This window comes from Diplotaxodon limnothrissa, linkage group LG15 (genome assembly GCF_057381915.1).
Source record: "Diplotaxodon limnothrissa isolate DT_005_m linkage group LG15, D_limnothrissa_male_GT1.1, whole genome shotgun sequence".
Classification (NCBI taxonomy): Eukaryota; Metazoa; Chordata; class Actinopteri; order Cichliformes; family Cichlidae; genus Diplotaxodon; species Diplotaxodon limnothrissa.
The window spans coordinates 17,904,816-17,921,903 of NC_140610.1; the positions used below are offsets into that span (position 1 = coordinate 17,904,816).

The window sequence follows — 17,088 nt, forward strand, 5'->3', positions numbered from 1 at the left end:
ATGCAGATGCGCTTGTGGATGTTGTTGATGTTTTGCATCTTGAGTTCTCCGAAAGAAGGAGCTTGAATCTGCAACAGTCTTAAGTTATTAGAGCTTGCTTTTCTTGTTTTTTCGTTTTGCCTCTTCCTTTGACATTTGACTGTGTAATGTAAAATGTAAAAACAAGTGATTCTTTTAATCATCTTTTAAATAAATTAAAAATGCAATTTTATTGTTTGTTTTTTGTCTTCAGATTATCAAATGGTACTGGGATGATGTCCTGTTAAACTGCAGCAGAAATAAGACCACAGTTTTGTTTTGTTTTTTTGTTTGTTTGTTTGTTTGTTTTTTATTGTTTTAACTGGCTAAGCTCATTAAAATTTTGAAAATACCGTTTTGGAATAGTGAATGCCAAAGTAACAAAAGTAAAAAGATCTTGCTCACCAAGTTAAAGTGGCTAAACGAGTTTTTAAACATGCTCCTGCAGCGTTAATTTGACCTCGTGATTTTTTTTTTAAAATCTTTATTAAAAATTGATTAGTTTTCAAAGCTGCATTGCTAAACGGAAAAAAGGATCTATTTTATAATTTTTTTTTAGTCTTTTTCAAAATTAAAAAAATGTACTGACGTGGGAAACCTTCAAGGAAAATACTTATTCTGCCTCCTAGTTCGATTTAAAATTTCAATGAGTTTCATTTTGAGTTTTAAGAATAAAAGGGAATCTTTGTGCAAAAACGAGCGAGTGGCGCTTCTGGTTTGTACAATAAAGGTTTTTTTGAAGTGACGTCATTTTCCGCAGAGACAGCTGATTCAGCGAGGCTTCCGCTCCTTCGCTAAACAGCTCTTGACTGCATGTTGGTGGAGAAACGGTGAAAAACGATTTTAGTTTATTAAAGACGAGGCAGTATGTGGCACAGGGAAAGAATACCGCTGCTACTGGCTTTCGTCCAGTCTGTACTCGTCGTAGGGTGGTGTTTTACTGAAATGGAAGCGGGGCCTGGCGCAGCTATGTCGACGCAGACTAACGGAGATCGGTTCAAAATCGAAGGAAGAGCGATAGTTCCCGGAGTGAAAACACAAGACTGGGTCTCCACGGCTAGAGTGCTAGTAGATGGTGAAGAACATGTGGGATTTTTGAGGTAAGAAATATCCATAGTTCATTGGATAACTAGCTAGCATGGTACGTGCTACAATACGTGCTAATGCTACGTAAGTAGCATTAGCACCTAGCCGTTGCTAGCTGGTGGTTAGGGTCAAACTCGAAGTCAAACCCGATAACGACTGCATCTGCCTGTGGCAGATGGCAGGTACCAAATGTTGTAGATCATGCACAGCTTTCCTTTTGTAACTCTTGTCCGAGTGTCAATCAATTAGCGTTTCATTTCAACATGAGGCCTTTTTGGTCCTACTGCAGCGGTAACCACAACACAAAACGTCCACAAGAGACTTGTGTATATATAATCTATTATGTTTCCACAGCTAGCATATGTTTATGAGAAAACACCAGTACCAGCACTGGTTTGCTGCACAAACGTGTGTTGAACATATTATAACATATTACACACATACTCAAACATATTATTAAGCATGTTCTATAGTATTTATTTGTCACGTGTGTAGTAATGGACAAATAAACATAATATATCATGTTATTTAACCCTGTTATCTTTAACCATGTTACCGTATCATCCGTAATAAAATAATCATTCGTGTTCTTCTTAGCTCACAAGGGTTTAATCGATTGTCTTAGCAATAGTTTTAATTATTGTATGACTAGTGTACAGTAGTGTATTTCACCAAAGATGAGAGTATAAATGATGGCTAATACATACATTTGTCTGTGATACAAGTATAAATTCAAGGATATTGGATGGAACACACTTAGAAAGAGATTCTAAGGTTCTTGTTTTTATAAATGCATTATTATTAGCAGAAGAAGTAGTGGCATTAGTAGTGTTGTGTTTTATGTGTCTCACTGTTACATCCCTACTGGCTCTATTAGTATATCAAATTATGTACATAGATTGTGCCCAAAGGAATGATTTTGATGAAGACAAATTTTGTTTACTGTTTTGTTTTTTCAGGCACATAAAGGGTATAGAAGTAGTCACTTTTAACTATGCAACTATAACAAAATGTATTTAAAAAAAATAAGTCTCAGATTATTCATAGAGTTATCACTATATTTTTATTTTTAATAGGTTATTTGCATCACAGAATGTAACAATGCATGTATATAAGAAACTCATAATTTGCGCGTGAAAAGAAGCATTACTAACTTGCTTATTAAGTTCAAATTTCAACTTAATAAGCATACTACTTGAATTCTTAGATACTTATACACCTAATTAGGTGACCTTTGTAGATGTCCCACTTTCAGATATTTAATTGAAAATTTTTATTGACTGGCAAGACCTTTAACGTTTTTACCACATTTGTTTATTTATTTGTCTTAACCATTTGTATTTCTGCTTTAGTAAGATAGTTTGATAATACTTTGCTATTTAGTTCGTTCTCCATTTATTTCAGGATTAATATTTTAGATGAACTTTAGGTTGAACTAATATAGGTGTACCTTTTTTTAAATTATAAGCAGCTGCTGTCTTGAAAAAATTGCTTTATGTTTTTGTTACAGAACCGATGGGAGTTTTGCTGTGAACGATGTCCCCTCTGGGTCGTATGTTGTTGAAGTTGTTACTCCCACCTATAGATTTGAAGCTGTCCGTGTTGATATCACATCCAAGGGTAAAATGAGGTATGGCCACTATAGTGAAAAACACAAAACTTGCAAAAATTAGCGGTTGGCCTGTGGCAACTCTGACCCACTGAAGCAATGTGTGATTTCACAGAGCGCGACTTGTGAATTACATCAAAACGTCAGAGGTAATTCGCCAGCCGTACCCTCTTCAGATCAGGAGTAGTGGACCTCACAGCTACTTTATGAAGCGAGAAACCTGGGGCTGGACAGACTTCCTTATGAACCCAATGGTAAGAAAATGCGTTGATTAAGTGGGAATTGCATGTGTATGTCACAAAAGAAACATTTCCTAGGATCCCACCATTATCCTAATACTCTGATTAAACATATGCTTTCTACCATTTGTACTGTTAGAGTCCATTGGCTGTAGCCCCATTTAGAGAACTACAGATGTTAATTAATTTTGATAAGCTGGTGCACAATATTGACGATAATGAACAGAAGTTTCATGACCATGAAGTCACATTTCCATTCCTTACAGTGACCTTTTTTACTCATTTCTACTGCATATTTTTATACTTATGAACTCTTGAGCAGCTTTCTATCAATCAGAGTTGAAAATAAACCTGATTTATCCCGGGTAGTACAGGCCATCCACTGTCTGACACAAGCTTTTTTTTTTTGCTTTTCTTTTTTTTTTTAGCTCCTTTCCTTTTTAAGGTTGCGTTTTCCTTATGCCAAACTTTTTTTCTTGATTGGATGGCCCACAAACTCAAAAAGAGAATATTGGGCTTCTGTGCTGACAGATAAAACCGTTGAAAAAAAGGAACTGTAAAAACAAGTTGTCAAAGAAGATTGCATCTGAATTTGTTACATGTCATTTAATGTCTTTGTTGCTCCTGCAGGTTATGATGATGGTTCTGCCCCTGCTTATCATTGTTTTGCTACCCAAAGTGGTCAACACCAATGACCCAGAGATGAGAAAGGTATGTTCATTGTGCTGTGTCTCTGAGCTAAATAGAAGAAACAACAGACGTTGTGATGTTTTAAATCCTAACCCTATCCTTGTCTCCTTTTGAATTGCTTATTGTGGTAAAGTGCTAACTGTAACAGATGTGACTGATTGTGATACATTTTTAACATCAGAGAGAACATTGAGTCTGTACACAGCCTTTCTCTCTCCAAAAACAGCTGTTCATTCTCTGCCTCCCTTTCTTTACAGGAAATGGAGCAGTCCATGAACATGCTGAACCCCAACCCTGAGCTTCCTGATGTCTCTGAGCTCATGACCAAGCTCTTCTCTGGCTCCAAAGGCTCCAGCAAGGCAGGCAGCAGCAGCAAAGGCACCAGGCCAGCTGCCAAGAGGAGGTAGTACTGTACATGCCTCCTAAAAATCCACCTAAAAAGAAAAAAGCTTGATTTATGTCATGGAAGCAAGGTTTTAAAGTGTCATTTTTTTTCTCTCTCTCTCTCTCTCTTTCTCTCTGGGTTTATTGTACAGATTTCATTAATATTAGATGTTTTGAGCACATCTGGATTTCTAATATGCTATTACGAACTGAGCAAAATTTTTTTTTTTTCCTAGGTTTTTTTTCTCATACTGCACTGATAACATTTGTTGCGAAAGCTGTTATTCTTAATTTGCGCGATACTTTCTACAGGTGACCCTACTACTCATCAGTCTTTTCTGTGCTAAAACCTCCATTGTATATTTTCCACTGCTGCTACTTCCACTACCTGAAAGAGAGCATATATACACAATTCAGAGATTTTCTTGTTTAAGTAACTTCAGTAATACGACTGTGAATGAAGAGAAATTGAATTTTAAGGCAGATAAATTCTTATTTAAAAACCTAGATAAATAAATTGCCATGGTATATGACAGCTGTGTTTTTATTTCACACCATTCATTTCTTTGAGTGAACACGTGACTTTCTCATTTTATGAATTGTGGTGAACTGTATGGTTAGAATTCACACGCTGTACATTATGTGCCTGAGGTGTAAAAATTAAAATGATAATCACTGGAAGTACAAAGAGAGAAATGTATGGTTGCTTTTTAAAAGCTCTACAAAGTGTAACTGGTTTTACTTTGTAATAAAATAGACATTAAAGTCCATAGTAAAATCATTATTGTAGAATGTGTTAGCACTGGCTGACAGGACGTGTTTTAAAATGAAACAATAATGAGTAATGTTATTAAATATAGAGACCGCTCAGCTCAAGGTTGAGTCACTAGCTTTCTCCTGAACTTTGAGCCAAATATGTTCATCATCAGCATTTATCTATTTGTTGAGGAGATGGAGCTTTTGTGCCAAAAGGACTGTTGTTGCTATGGTTTTGATTTTGGCTTCAAAGTTACCCAGAAGTGAGAAAGAGTGGGTTTTTGTTTTGTTTGCATCATATGCATCTATGCAAGATTATATTTACTGTATATTCCTGCTGTTTCACTGATCAGTGCTTAGCAGTGGTAACACAAAAAGATGAATTACCTTGTCTTCCCTTTTTCAGGGGAAAACATTCTGGCGCATCAAGGTAGGAGAAGCATGTGGGTCAATACAAGCAAAAGAAACAAGTTTGCTGGCTGTGTTCCAAATAACTGCTTAAGCTTTTGAGTCTTAGTGTTATGCACGAGGGCCCGCTGGGCACAATCACTGTCGATAATAACCACAGGGCTCAAAAAATGCTTTAAAGTCAGATCAGATGTTTATGATGCACAGAATGTGTTTTGGTGAGAAGTAGTGAATATAAATATAATCTAAAAGTTATCTCTCAAGCACAGAGTAGACGAAAAGCGTCGTGAATTAGGTCAACTTGCATGCAGTTGCATCTTTTTCCAGGGATACCCCGTCCACAGGTAAATGGAGATGGTGTGACACAATTTAAAATCAGTCGTTTTCATCAAATCGCCTTTTTCCAAGGTTAAGAATGAGTTGCTGTGTGAAGAATGCGCATGACAGCGTCCTGTAGATTACTCATGCTAAATGAGTTAAGTGAAAGCATCAAAATAAAAGAACGCTTGTTTTCCCTAATATTTTCCAAAGTTTCAATCATCACTGTGGCTCTTAGACCAAAGCAATTTAGTTCTTATTTTGACTCTAAATGTTTTATTTAAAAGCTAGAGCTAAACTGCTAAAAACTCATTTTTACCAAATGGGTGCAAATATTAACCAAACACTATTTTCAGCTGCATTTTGGTGTTTTAGGGTTTCACGGTTGCATTTTGTATTTGAGATTAAAGAGAAACTACAGTACCAGAGTTCATTCAGCACATATACAAGCCTATTTCTGCCACTGGAGGGGAAAGGGAAAAAAATGCCACCCATAATTTAAAATTTGGGGTTATCTCAAAATTTTAACTAAAGTTTCATATTATTTTCTGAATTCTGACGTATTTATTTTGAAAGTTTGAGTTGGTAAGTTAAGATCTCGAGATACCGAACTCAAAATTTTCAAACAATGATCCAATATTTTGACTTGTTGGGGACAAAAAATGTTTTTTTTCCAGTGGTGAAAACGAGCTTCCATAAACAAAGGTGAGTTCTCCAGGGAAATAGTTTTTTATTAGTGTTTCAGTGACATCACAGGTCAACTGAGCTTTATCAGACTGTGAAAACGCCGAGTCCTGTTAATGAGATCAGTTAATTAATGGCTTTGTTCTTTTCATGTGGTGTTGCATTAGAGCAAAGAAACTCTCAATGCAGAACAACAGTGCTGACCTGGACTCTTGGGACCAGTAAAATCTCCGGTGACGTCGGGGATTTGTTTAGTGCCATGGCGTTGGTACATGGCACATTTGGGTAGTCAACCATTGGAGGATGGTAACGATTTGCTTCACCTCTCAAAGACGAATTATTGACAAATGAGACCGTCTTCAACATGTCTGTTGGTCATTAAATGTTTGCCTTGAAGTTTGTATTTTACTGTGTATATTATTACACAAAGACACTTACAGAAGTGCAGACGGACAGTAAGCACAAGCGCCTTCACAAAGGAATCTTTGCTGCTATGAGCAGAACAAAAGGCACAGAGTTCAGATCAGAAAGATACATTTAACATTACATCATAATAGACAAAAAAGTGAAATAATTTACAACATCACTCATCTTTTTACAGCAAAAAGAAGACGAGGTGTCCATAACAATCTTAATCTCATATTACTAGTGTTAAACTAATGCAACTGTAAATGCACATAAATGTACCGATTAGCCCTTATACACATGATCAAATATCAACAAGATAGAAAACAGAGGAAAAGACATTCACTGAACAATAATATACTGTAAACAATTTACATTCACCATTTGTGAAGTGTAAAATCCGACACAATCTGTGAAATATGTTATTCCTGTTACAGATTTGTTTTGAAATATGTGAGCTTATGCTATGTCATTTATACACAGTGCAAGAGTATAAAGGAGAATTATGAATTGTGTGAGGTTGAAAGGATAGGATCAGAGATTTTGACTCCAGGATATTTTACTAAAAAAGATTGTTACAACTGTAATCAGGCTTGAGACAGGCTTGCCATTGAAGGAGGGGCCGTGGTTGTTGCTTGGGCCACTGGTTTGGAAAGAATACTATTTTATTACCATGTTTGATTTTTAATTTTTATTTGGTTTATTAACCAGTGAACCAGTTGTAGTTGCTGCTTTGCAGCCACTGACAGCTACTTCAAGGTACTTCTGCAAATGTCCCCAAATGCAAACAAATACATAATGTTAAAAAATAATAATAATTCACTGTTTAAATGACAATACAAGACTTTAAAACAGAATGACAGTCGACATTCCTGGAGTTGGAAGTTCAACTAGAGGAAGAGTTACCATCTTTACTGGACGTTTTAAAGTTGCAGTCTTTTCAACACAAAATAACCCATTTTGGAGATGGTTACCATTGCTCCACAATCTCAAGGGAGGGAGGAATTTTATTTTATTTATTTTGCAGGTGTCCCCTTGCAGAAGTTACAGTTCATGTGTAAATTATAAACACAGCTTATTTATTATCTTGTAAATTAGCTATATTGAAAATGATTGTAATCCTGGTGATGTTGGCAGAACTAAGCGCTTTACTCTCTGTTTACTATATAAACATGTAATAAGCAGGTCACAGAGGATCACAATATAGATGCAAATAGAAAACAGGTTAGAAGTCCAGTACTAGAAGCTGCTATGTAAACAGATGATAAAGGACAATATAGCTGGGTTTGGAATTATGTCTTCAAATGAAGCTAGGGCAGCTGTGAACAATTTAAAAGTCCTTAGCCTAAAAATATCATCAGTATGGTGTTTAACAGTGTAACTGAATACCTGACATCACTTTTTACAAATTCCTTAAAAATGTAAAGTAAAAGCAGGTTTTGTAGTTAAATGAGCGACTCGATATTGGGGGAACTACAGACATCAGACTTTTATAGTGTTTAACAGTCTCAAAGGATAAAAATTCATTTAAAAATAAATATTGACCCAATTTTGTTTTTCATTCTTACATTGTCAGAAAAAAAGACACATTTTGCAATTCATTAATGATTTCCTGCCTGTCCACAGGTACTGAAAACAGAAAACAAGACAAATTAAAAAAAAAAAAATGTGTACAAGAGATATCAGTGCAGCGTACCAAGAGCAGGTTTTGAGATTGTCTGTGTTACGAACATCTTCTAGTTAACATTTCTTAATTCTTTTTAATAACTGTGGGTCTCGAAAAGCGCTATATAAATGCAATCCATTATTATTATTATGATAAAGTTAGTATGAGTTGAGCAAGCAGTTTACACACTGCCACAAAATCAGACTGGACAAAGGGATTAATAAACACGCATAACAGCGCCTCACCTTATTGATGTAGGTCAGAAAGACTTGATAGAAGACAAAGTGTCTGACACCCGTTACATAAAGCCATAACAACCTTTACACCGGATTTATTTCCTTCTGTACTTTTTGTTTCTTCTGCTTTTTTTTTTTTTTTTGCCTTATGTAAATGTCACTTTTTTCTTGCAATAAAAGTGTTGACTGTTTAGTCATAATATATGTTATGTACCATATATTTTAGTGTCTGAGTACATTTAGATCTCAGTTGCAAAGGGATAGCAGTATTGCCCATATGGAGAGGAAGGATATGGGAGTGTAAGTATATTACAAATATTTAAATGTGTGCGCCATTAACTCGTTTTGAACTATTAATGACAGGAGTTGAAAGAGAGATATATCTCATTGCTGACTTTCCTATTCTTGTAACAAAAACAACAACAACAAAAAAACAACAACTAGTGCCTGTATTACCCACCATACAACTTAACCAAAAACAGTTTTGTCCATGTCACACAGCCATTAGCCTACAGAAGTTTGATAAGATCACTTGTTTCTAAACTCAACACCCCTTAGACATCTAAAACGGACGCTGACTCAAGTGATATGATGTAGCACAAGGCAGTTTATCAGACTTCATACTAGGGCTGTCATGATATCACGTTTCTGCATGATTATCGTGACCAAAAAACAACAAAAACAAAGATTCACAATATTGCTATTATCACGATATCTATTAAAAATAGCAATAATTCTATCATTCAAATTAATCAGTAACTTTGTTTATTGTGTCTTTTTTACATTAATTAACCTCACAAATGCATTCAGGTGGCAATAGAGTCTAAATCCATATAACTATACAAAAGCATACAAAAAGAACAAATACACAATTATTTATGATTATCATACATGCATTATTAGCACAATGTTGATATTTCATTTTTTAAACATCACGGACAGCCCTACTTCACGCAGCTCCCTCAGCGGCCATGCAATCTGTAGGTCTGTAATCAGACTTTAATGTGTAGAAGCAGTGGTATATCGCTTCAAGACCGACTAGAAAACATCTGAACCTGTTCGTTAACCTTTAATTATGTGAGAATGTGCAGACACCTTTCTTTCTTATAACAGCAGACGTTTAGGCGCTTCATCAGGCTCAGCTCATTTTGAACCAGCAGATATTTTAACACAAAAATCACATGTGGCACTTCATGCTGAAGAAGACCACTGACTACTGTATATGTCAAGAAAATCCAACAAAGTGGACAAAAGTAAGTCTGGTGTAATATTGCAGGGACACATTAAGTCATTTTATTGTTGACATTTGGGTTTTGTCCACCCCAGTATAGCTTATCCTCACCTCTCCTCCTCTTCCTCCACTGACACAGCAGAAGCATGCGGAACGTCTTCTGGAAGGTCTTGTTGCAAAGAGCGTAGCACATTGGGTTGATGGTGCTGTTGACGTAGCACAGCCAGTAGCCCAGGTGCCACAGAGATGTCGGGATGCATTCGACACAGAAAGTAGAGATAAGCACCATGATGTTGTATGGCGTCCATGTCAGGATGAAAGCCAGGAGGATGGCGCTAAGAGTCTGGGCTGCTTTTTTCTCCTTCACCAGCACCATCCTCTTTCTCTTAGTAATCTGGTTCTTCAGGGCAGTGTCCATGGGTTTGGAGGTGGTGGAGGATGAGGAGGGGGAGGCATTTTTGGTGGGCAGCTCTGCTTCAAGGGGGCATGATGTTGCGCTCATAGGATTTCTGTTTTTACCCTTTGAGCCAAGTTTAAACCTATATGAGATACACTTTTTGCTGCTCTTTTTTTGAGGTGTGGAAAAATACTCATCTTCTGCATAATCAGTCACCTGTCCATTTTTATTAGTTTCTCCACTTCCTGGCTCTTTGAAGGATCCTTGTGGGGTTTCTACTGAAACGTGTTGTTCCTCTTCTTCTGAGGACGTGTAGCTATTAAAAGACGTGATCTGGTCTGCTTTCGCCCATGCCTCATCTGACCTCGTGGTAGTTTTTGTGGCATTACTTTGATTAGATGAGGACCAGGAGGCCTGACTCTGATCTCTTGGCTCTCGGGTGAAATGAAAACATGAACGAATAAGAGTTTTCTGTGGTTTAGCCCCCTCTGGAACATGTTCCTTTGTGAGCCCTTGCAGCTCTGCTAGATCTTTTGTCCGTTTTTGCGTCTCTTTGTAAATCCTGCAGTAAAGAATGGTCATAATAGAGACTGGGATGTAGAACGCAGCAATGGCTGTCCCAAATGTGATGACGGGCTCTGTTAAAAACTGGATTTGGCACTGGTCCATTTGCACTTTTCTCTCTCCTACAAAGTACTGCCAGCACAGAATGGGTGGAGCCCAAAGGACAAATGACACCAACCATGCCAGACCAATCATAATGGCAGCCCTCTTTGGAGTCCTCTTTGCCCTGTATGTCAGTGGCCTTGTAATGGAGAAGTATCTGTCAAAACTGATAACAAGTAAGTTCATAACTGAAGCATTGCTGGCTACATAATCTACTGCTAGCCAGAGGTCACATGCAAGGTTCCCCAGGGACCAGTAACCCATTAGTATATATGTGGTATACAGGTTCATGGATAAAACTCCTATGATGAGGTCTGCAAACGCCAGACTCAGTAGGTAGTAGTTGTTTACAGTTTTAAGTTGACTGTTTACTTTAAAGGACAGCATAACTAGCACATTACCAACTATTGTTATCAGGCTGACAATGGCCGACACCGTGGCGATGGTTATAGCCTCCCAAAGGCTGTGAGGAGCAGCGGAGACTTGTGAAGTGTTGCCAAAAGTACTGTTTGAAGCATCCATTACGGTTTGTTACAGAGCTGTGTTACTGTTGGAAAATATCTCTTTGTAGCCTCATGCGGATTCAGCAGTTACCTGCAATGAAAAGAGAACAGCAATGAGATATAATTACACACAGAGATGTTTTTAATGAGTTAGCACAATTCACTTTTGATCAGAGTGACGGTAGCTTACTTAGATTTTTAACTTGTATACGTAGTTCGTAAAAAGCGTAACAGATTTATTGTAATCTAAGTATAATATTTATACGGTAGAATAAAACATTAGGTTCATCATTATATATGTGTGTGTGCATGTAATGTATTATAAAATTCTATATGTCATTAATAATAATAATAATAATAATACTATATATTATAATACATATAATATAATAATATATGCAGTATTTATTTGCTTATAAGTTCTAGTTGACATAGAGTTTCTTCATTAAGAATATATAAAACATTCAAACGTGAAAAGTTAATTATTTTTATATGGTACTGATAGATATTCATTTAGCCAAATTGAGGCCCGGAACTATCAAATCAAAACAATTTTGCCGTGGGATATCATTGGGTGTAACACCCATTTCAACTGTGAGGCGTCACACGCTCAGCTGTCCGGCCACTGTTGACAGTAATGGAAGGTAGAGTAACCAGAGGCAGTGGGAGAAGAGGTGGCCGCGGTGGAAACGACGGCAACAGTTTTGGTGGTGAACGCCGAGGGAGAGGAGGCCACCACCGCGGGCGGGGTAAACGAGAACATCATCGCGGCCGTGGACGTGGAGGAGGCGCCCATGCTGCTGAATTCCATCAGCGGGTGAGAGAGAGCAGGGAATCCGAGTCCCCTTACGTTAGTCCTAAACTTTGTTGAAAAATATTTTTGAATCCTGTAGTTTACGTCACTGCGCTGACGCACACATTCACAGATGCTATTGCAAAGCTACATGGGATTACTTCTTCAATTCGGCCTAACTAAAACTCATTTCAGGGTGATAGTTAGGCAGTGTTATAGTTAGTCTGAGCAAAACAATCCCAGCAGCTGGTGCAAACTTTGAAATATAGCTATGTATTGAAATAATGTGCAAACTCACAGTAAGTTTCGAGTCAATATGCATTAGCTGACATGAGAAGTGTGCAAATATAAGCTAAATCCATCCATGCTTATTATTTGTTGTTCGTGCTATCGTCATCTAATAAATCCTACCAGCATGCACTGTATAGAGCTACACTGAGCCCTTTTACATGTGTCAACATTTTGATCAAGCTCTTGAAATTTTTCCCACAGCAATTTAACTTTGTCACTTTACAATCTGCCTGTCGATATGACCCTAGAGGCTGCAGTTGTTTTTCCACTGGGATGTTCAGACAGTTAATGCCCCTGCTGTGGTACCTACAGCAGTAGAAGAGAAACAATAGGGGCTCTGTGATTACAGTCATCAAAATCTCCCTTGGTTCGTTGGAGCTCTTGATTGCAATCATTTTGTATGCACGGCTCCTCTTTGTAGACTACAGCTCGGCTTTTAATACCATCCAGCCATACAAACTCCGTCCCAAACTCCACCAACTGGGACTTAACTCCTCTCTGTGCAACTGGATTGTGGACTTCCTCACTAACCGTAGACAGAGTGTCAGAGTGGGTAAGAACACCTCTTCCACCCTTGTGGTCAACACCGGTGCCCCTCAGGGGTGTGTTCTGAGCCCTCTGCTATACACTCTCTTCACCCATGACTGTATTTCCTCCTGCGCGTCCAATCTCATTGTTAAGTTTGCAGATGACACTACAGTGCTCGGACTTATATCCAACAATGATGAGACAAACTATAGGACAGAGGTGCAACAACTAGAGTCATGGTGCCACGACAATAACTTGGTCTTAAACACCAAAAAGACCAAGGAGATCATTGTAGATTTCCGGAAGAGGGGTCATAACAACCATCTGCCTCTCTTCATTGGCAGTGAGGCGGTGGAGAGGGTGAGCAGTTTTAAATTCTTGGGGGTAACTGTGACCGAGGACCTGTCCTGGGGCAACCATATCACCTCAGTTGTACGGAAGGCCCAACAGCGCCTCTACTACCTGAGGAGACTGCGGAGCGCACACATTCCCAGATCTCTGATGTTGAACTTCTACAACTGTGCCATCAGCAGCGTTCTGACGTATGGATTTCTAGTGTGGTTCCCCAGCTGCACCAAGGCCGATCAGCAAGCACTCCAGCGGGTGGTGAAAGAAGCTGGCAGAATTATTGGAACAAGTCTGCCAGAGATCAGTAATATCTTCCCCACTCGCTGTCTGAGGAGGGTGCACAGTATCCTGCGGGACCAACATCACCCTGCGCGCCACCTTTTCCATCTGCTGCCCTCAGGGAGAAGGTACAGGTCTATACAGGCCAGAACATCCAGACTGGCCAACAGCCTGTATCCACAGGCTGTGAGGCTCCTGAACTCTCTGCCCCCCTCTCACGGACAATAACCATATCCAACTTCTTAATAGCAATGAACTGGTCTGCATTGGTGCATCATATCTTTATTCTCTTCCCCCTCCTGCCCCCCCCCCCCTCTTTCTTAAATAGATAACTATCATATCTGATATCATATCTCACAGTACAATAATATTGAATGGGTTGCATTGTTGTATTTTGTCATGTTTCTCAGGTCTTTGTCTGAATTTCTACGAACATTATTGCTAAGGATTGTCTTATTGCATTGGAGTCACACTGGGTTAAATATGTACACTTGGGTTTTAAGGGGTATTTATTATTTTCTTCTTTTTTTTGGGTTGTATGGAAGCCCCAAACGCAATTTCATTGTTCTTGACAATGACAATAAATAAATAAATACTAAAAATACTAAATACTTTCTCTGTTTTTTTGGTGCATCCATAGCTCTTTGATGATCTTGTTCAGAAGAAAGCACGGTTTTTCCATGGCAGTATTATGAAAAGATTTTTTTTGCAGATGTGTGAGATAGCGGGGATAAATGCGTTACTCAGGCAAACTTAATGAGTTCAGTTTTGGCAGTGATGTTTATTCTTTGTTTATACCTTCACCCAATTATGACGCTTAGCTACCAATTATAAATAAGAGCTATGTGCTAATGAACACTTTAAAAAAATTGTCTTTCAATTTGTGAAGCACAAAATGAATTATTATTTCTGTTGCAGGAAAATCATAGTGACAGTACTAAAGGTATGCAGTTTAGACTTTTTAAAAGTTAGAACAATTAGACTTCTTTCCAGACTGTTTTTTTGTTTTTTGTTTTTGTTTTTGCATTGTGATCTATAACACAAAAATTATTCACAGAAACCAGGATTTAAAATCTAAATATTGTGCTTTACATACATTCCCTAGCCAATAAACCCATAACAGACTCTGAAAAGTCTCTTCTGGTACTGGAGGAAAAAAAATACTTGCAGAGAAATTCAATTGAAATGGATGTTTCTATGCACATTTGTCAGGAATTTGCAAACATGTTTGGGATCTGTGTGTTTAGGCAGTCCTCCTGCAGTTTGCTAATAAAAGAGTACTTTCAGTATTAATTTATTGTTGCTTACTTCCTAAATTAATAGTTTAGTTGTGTTATTTTCCTAAAGCACAGGTGACATCTTAAAAATAAACAGATATTTAAATTACTTTGACTAGAAATAGAAACTCAGAAAATCCTCAAAGTGCCAGAGTTTGAATGAAGTTGGCATTTGTTCTTGAAATGGTAATTATAGAAATAGTTGCCAAAATTTTTTCCAGCTCAAAATCTTTTTTCTCCTAATTATTATAATTTTTTTTTTTGGTTTACAAAGGAATGGTCCCCAAATCCCACTGCAATATAAAATCACTTTTTTAGGTGTTTTTGTTTTCTTTTTTTTGTTACGTATTCTGGAACTGGGTTAGATTTAATTCAGAACTGCTTTAATTCTTTGAGATGATTTTGGGTTTGTGAGACAGTTTGTTATTCTACTGGATGCAGCCATCAGTTTGCTGGTGGGAGGCTGCTATACAGTTTGACATTCTTTGCTCTATTATTTTTACATTTGCCTTGAACAGGTTGAATAGGTGTACCCAATGAAGTGGCCGATGGATGTGCTACATATAAAAATGTTGTAGCAAGATGGATGCAAGAAATTTTCAGAGTATTGTTTATTTCTGTCCTAAGTTAATCATTTTCTTTAACCCAGCTCACCAATACTCCATTTAAATTGGTTAAAATGAACAGGTGGATAAAAGTATGTTTCAGATTAAGATGTTCTTCTGTTGCGTATAAGAATTTGGATCAGAGGACGCTCAACTTGAGTCTCTTAGCTGACAGATTTATTTTATCTAGCTATTCTTAAGATTTCTTGTCTGATTCTGCTTTCTGATTTTCTTGAGTGTCATATTGGTCATTGTATACCCTGCAATGTTCTCCTTCAGGACCAAGATGAAGGGGACAGTTATCAGGAGGACGATGATAGCACACAGGTGTTCTCCAGGAGGAAGCTGGAGTCAAACTGGGACCGGTACAAGGAGTCGGAGAGGCCAGAGCCGGATGATGACACGCCTACTCAGAGAGGAACAGACTTTCATGTGTTGCTGGCCTCAGCAGGTAAGATGTGACCACAAGATGTTGGAGGAGGATGTTTGTTTTACTAGCCACACCTGCAAAGCTCATACAGCCCACAACAGGAGGGATGGGTTTTACCTTTGACTTTGTTCTAGAAGCTTAAGTGATTAACAATCAGTCAGTTTTTTACGTTTTTATTTGATGCTTCACCATCACGCTTCACTTGGCACAAATAAATGTTGACTCAGTTTTTCTAAAGAGTGTTGACCTTTCGTGTGTGTTGTAGACTTAGTGCAAATACTCCACTGAGTCAAGTTGTAGTTTTCCAAAGTTGCCTCCGTTTCCTAATTAGCTAGAAATGTTTGCTGCTGTCCTTAGGGACTTTAATTGCTCTGTATGGACATTGCTGTCAGATAGCTGCATGGAGGATCCTTGTTTGTCTTGTTTGCTAATTTCAGCCTCAGTGGTCAGTGTCGGGGCCCCTGGGCTCTCTACAGTCTCTGATTCTGTTGCTGTTTCTTTCCCCCAAGGATCATAGTTAGGGAAGTTCAGTTTAATAAGAGCAGATCTCAAGTTTTTTCAGATATTTCCCTGATTCTCAGCCCCAGTGTCGAGCTGTCACGTTTAGCTTAATATTCAAGATTGTTTATAGTTGTAGTCAGAAGTTTAAGACTCATCATGGGCATGGATGTCATGACAATTTTGGGATTTTAATGATTTCTTTAAACTGTTCTTGGAATGATTGCACAGCATATAGTTTTAGTGAATTCAGAAGGCATACAGGCTCAAATATATGCATTCACTCATATCTTTCAGTTAGTATTGCATGAAGGTAGTACAATGTCTTCTAACTTGACAAGGCCTGTTAACTTTAGTTATCAGGACTGAGTATAAGTGATAGTTTCTCTTTGCCAGCAAATAAAGGATTTGTTTGACAGCACTTGCTGGACTGACCAATAAGAGCAATAGGAAAGTCCAAAGAACTCATTGAAAATCTAAGAAAGAGGACCATAGATTTACACATTTTGGGAAGATCTCTTGGAGCCTTTTTCTAACCAGTTGTATGTACGTGGCACACGTGTACAAGTGGCAGCACTTCTGCTATAATTTTGTTCGTATTTAACAAAATAAAAATGCAGACATATTAGTTTTTGACTGCTATTGAAAATTGTTCTCTTTACACAAACTCTCTGACTGAACTAATATGCAATCCCTGAACATGTTTGCACTCTCTGCTCATATTGCCTTCATATTAGGGCTGC

The 17,088-nt window shown here is 37.9% G+C and overlaps 3 protein-coding genes across 3 annotated transcripts in view; 2 read left to right on the forward strand and 1 right to left on the reverse strand.

The window, feature by feature from the left end:
* Positions 1 to 778: 778 nt before the first annotated feature.
* On the forward strand, positions 779 to 8,618 carry emc7b (ER membrane protein complex subunit 7b). The gene is made up of 7 exons (XM_085372557.1): positions 779 to 1,118; positions 2,615 to 2,734; positions 2,829 to 2,967; positions 3,583 to 3,663; positions 3,900 to 4,045; positions 5,189 to 5,212; positions 6,360 to 8,618. The coding sequence occupies exons 1-7, from the start codon at positions 886 to 888 to the stop codon at positions 6,415 to 6,417; spliced, it is 801 nt and encodes a 266-aa protein (XP_085228683.1). The 5' UTR covers positions 779 to 885; the 3' UTR covers positions 6,418 to 8,618.
* Positions 8,619 to 9,782: 1,164 nt separating this feature from the next.
* Positions 9,783 to 11,315, reverse strand: chrm5b (cholinergic receptor, muscarinic 5b). Its single transcript, XM_085372556.1, has one exon. The coding sequence runs from the start codon at positions 11,313 to 11,315 to the stop codon at positions 9,783 to 9,785; it is 1,533 nt and encodes a 510-aa protein (XP_085228682.1).
* Positions 11,316 to 11,920: 605 nt separating this feature from the next.
* aven (apoptosis, caspase activation inhibitor) overlaps positions 11,921 to 17,088 on the forward strand; it is a 50,425-nt gene continuing 45,257 nt past the window's right edge. The window contains exons 1-2 of the mRNA XM_085373025.1: positions 11,921 to 12,113; positions 15,697 to 15,868. Of these exons, the coding sequence (XP_085229151.1) occupies positions 11,934 to 12,113; positions 15,697 to 15,868 (352 nt within the window). The 5' untranslated portion in view covers positions 11,921 to 11,933. The remainder of the gene's footprint in view (positions 12,114 to 15,696; positions 15,869 to 17,088) is intronic.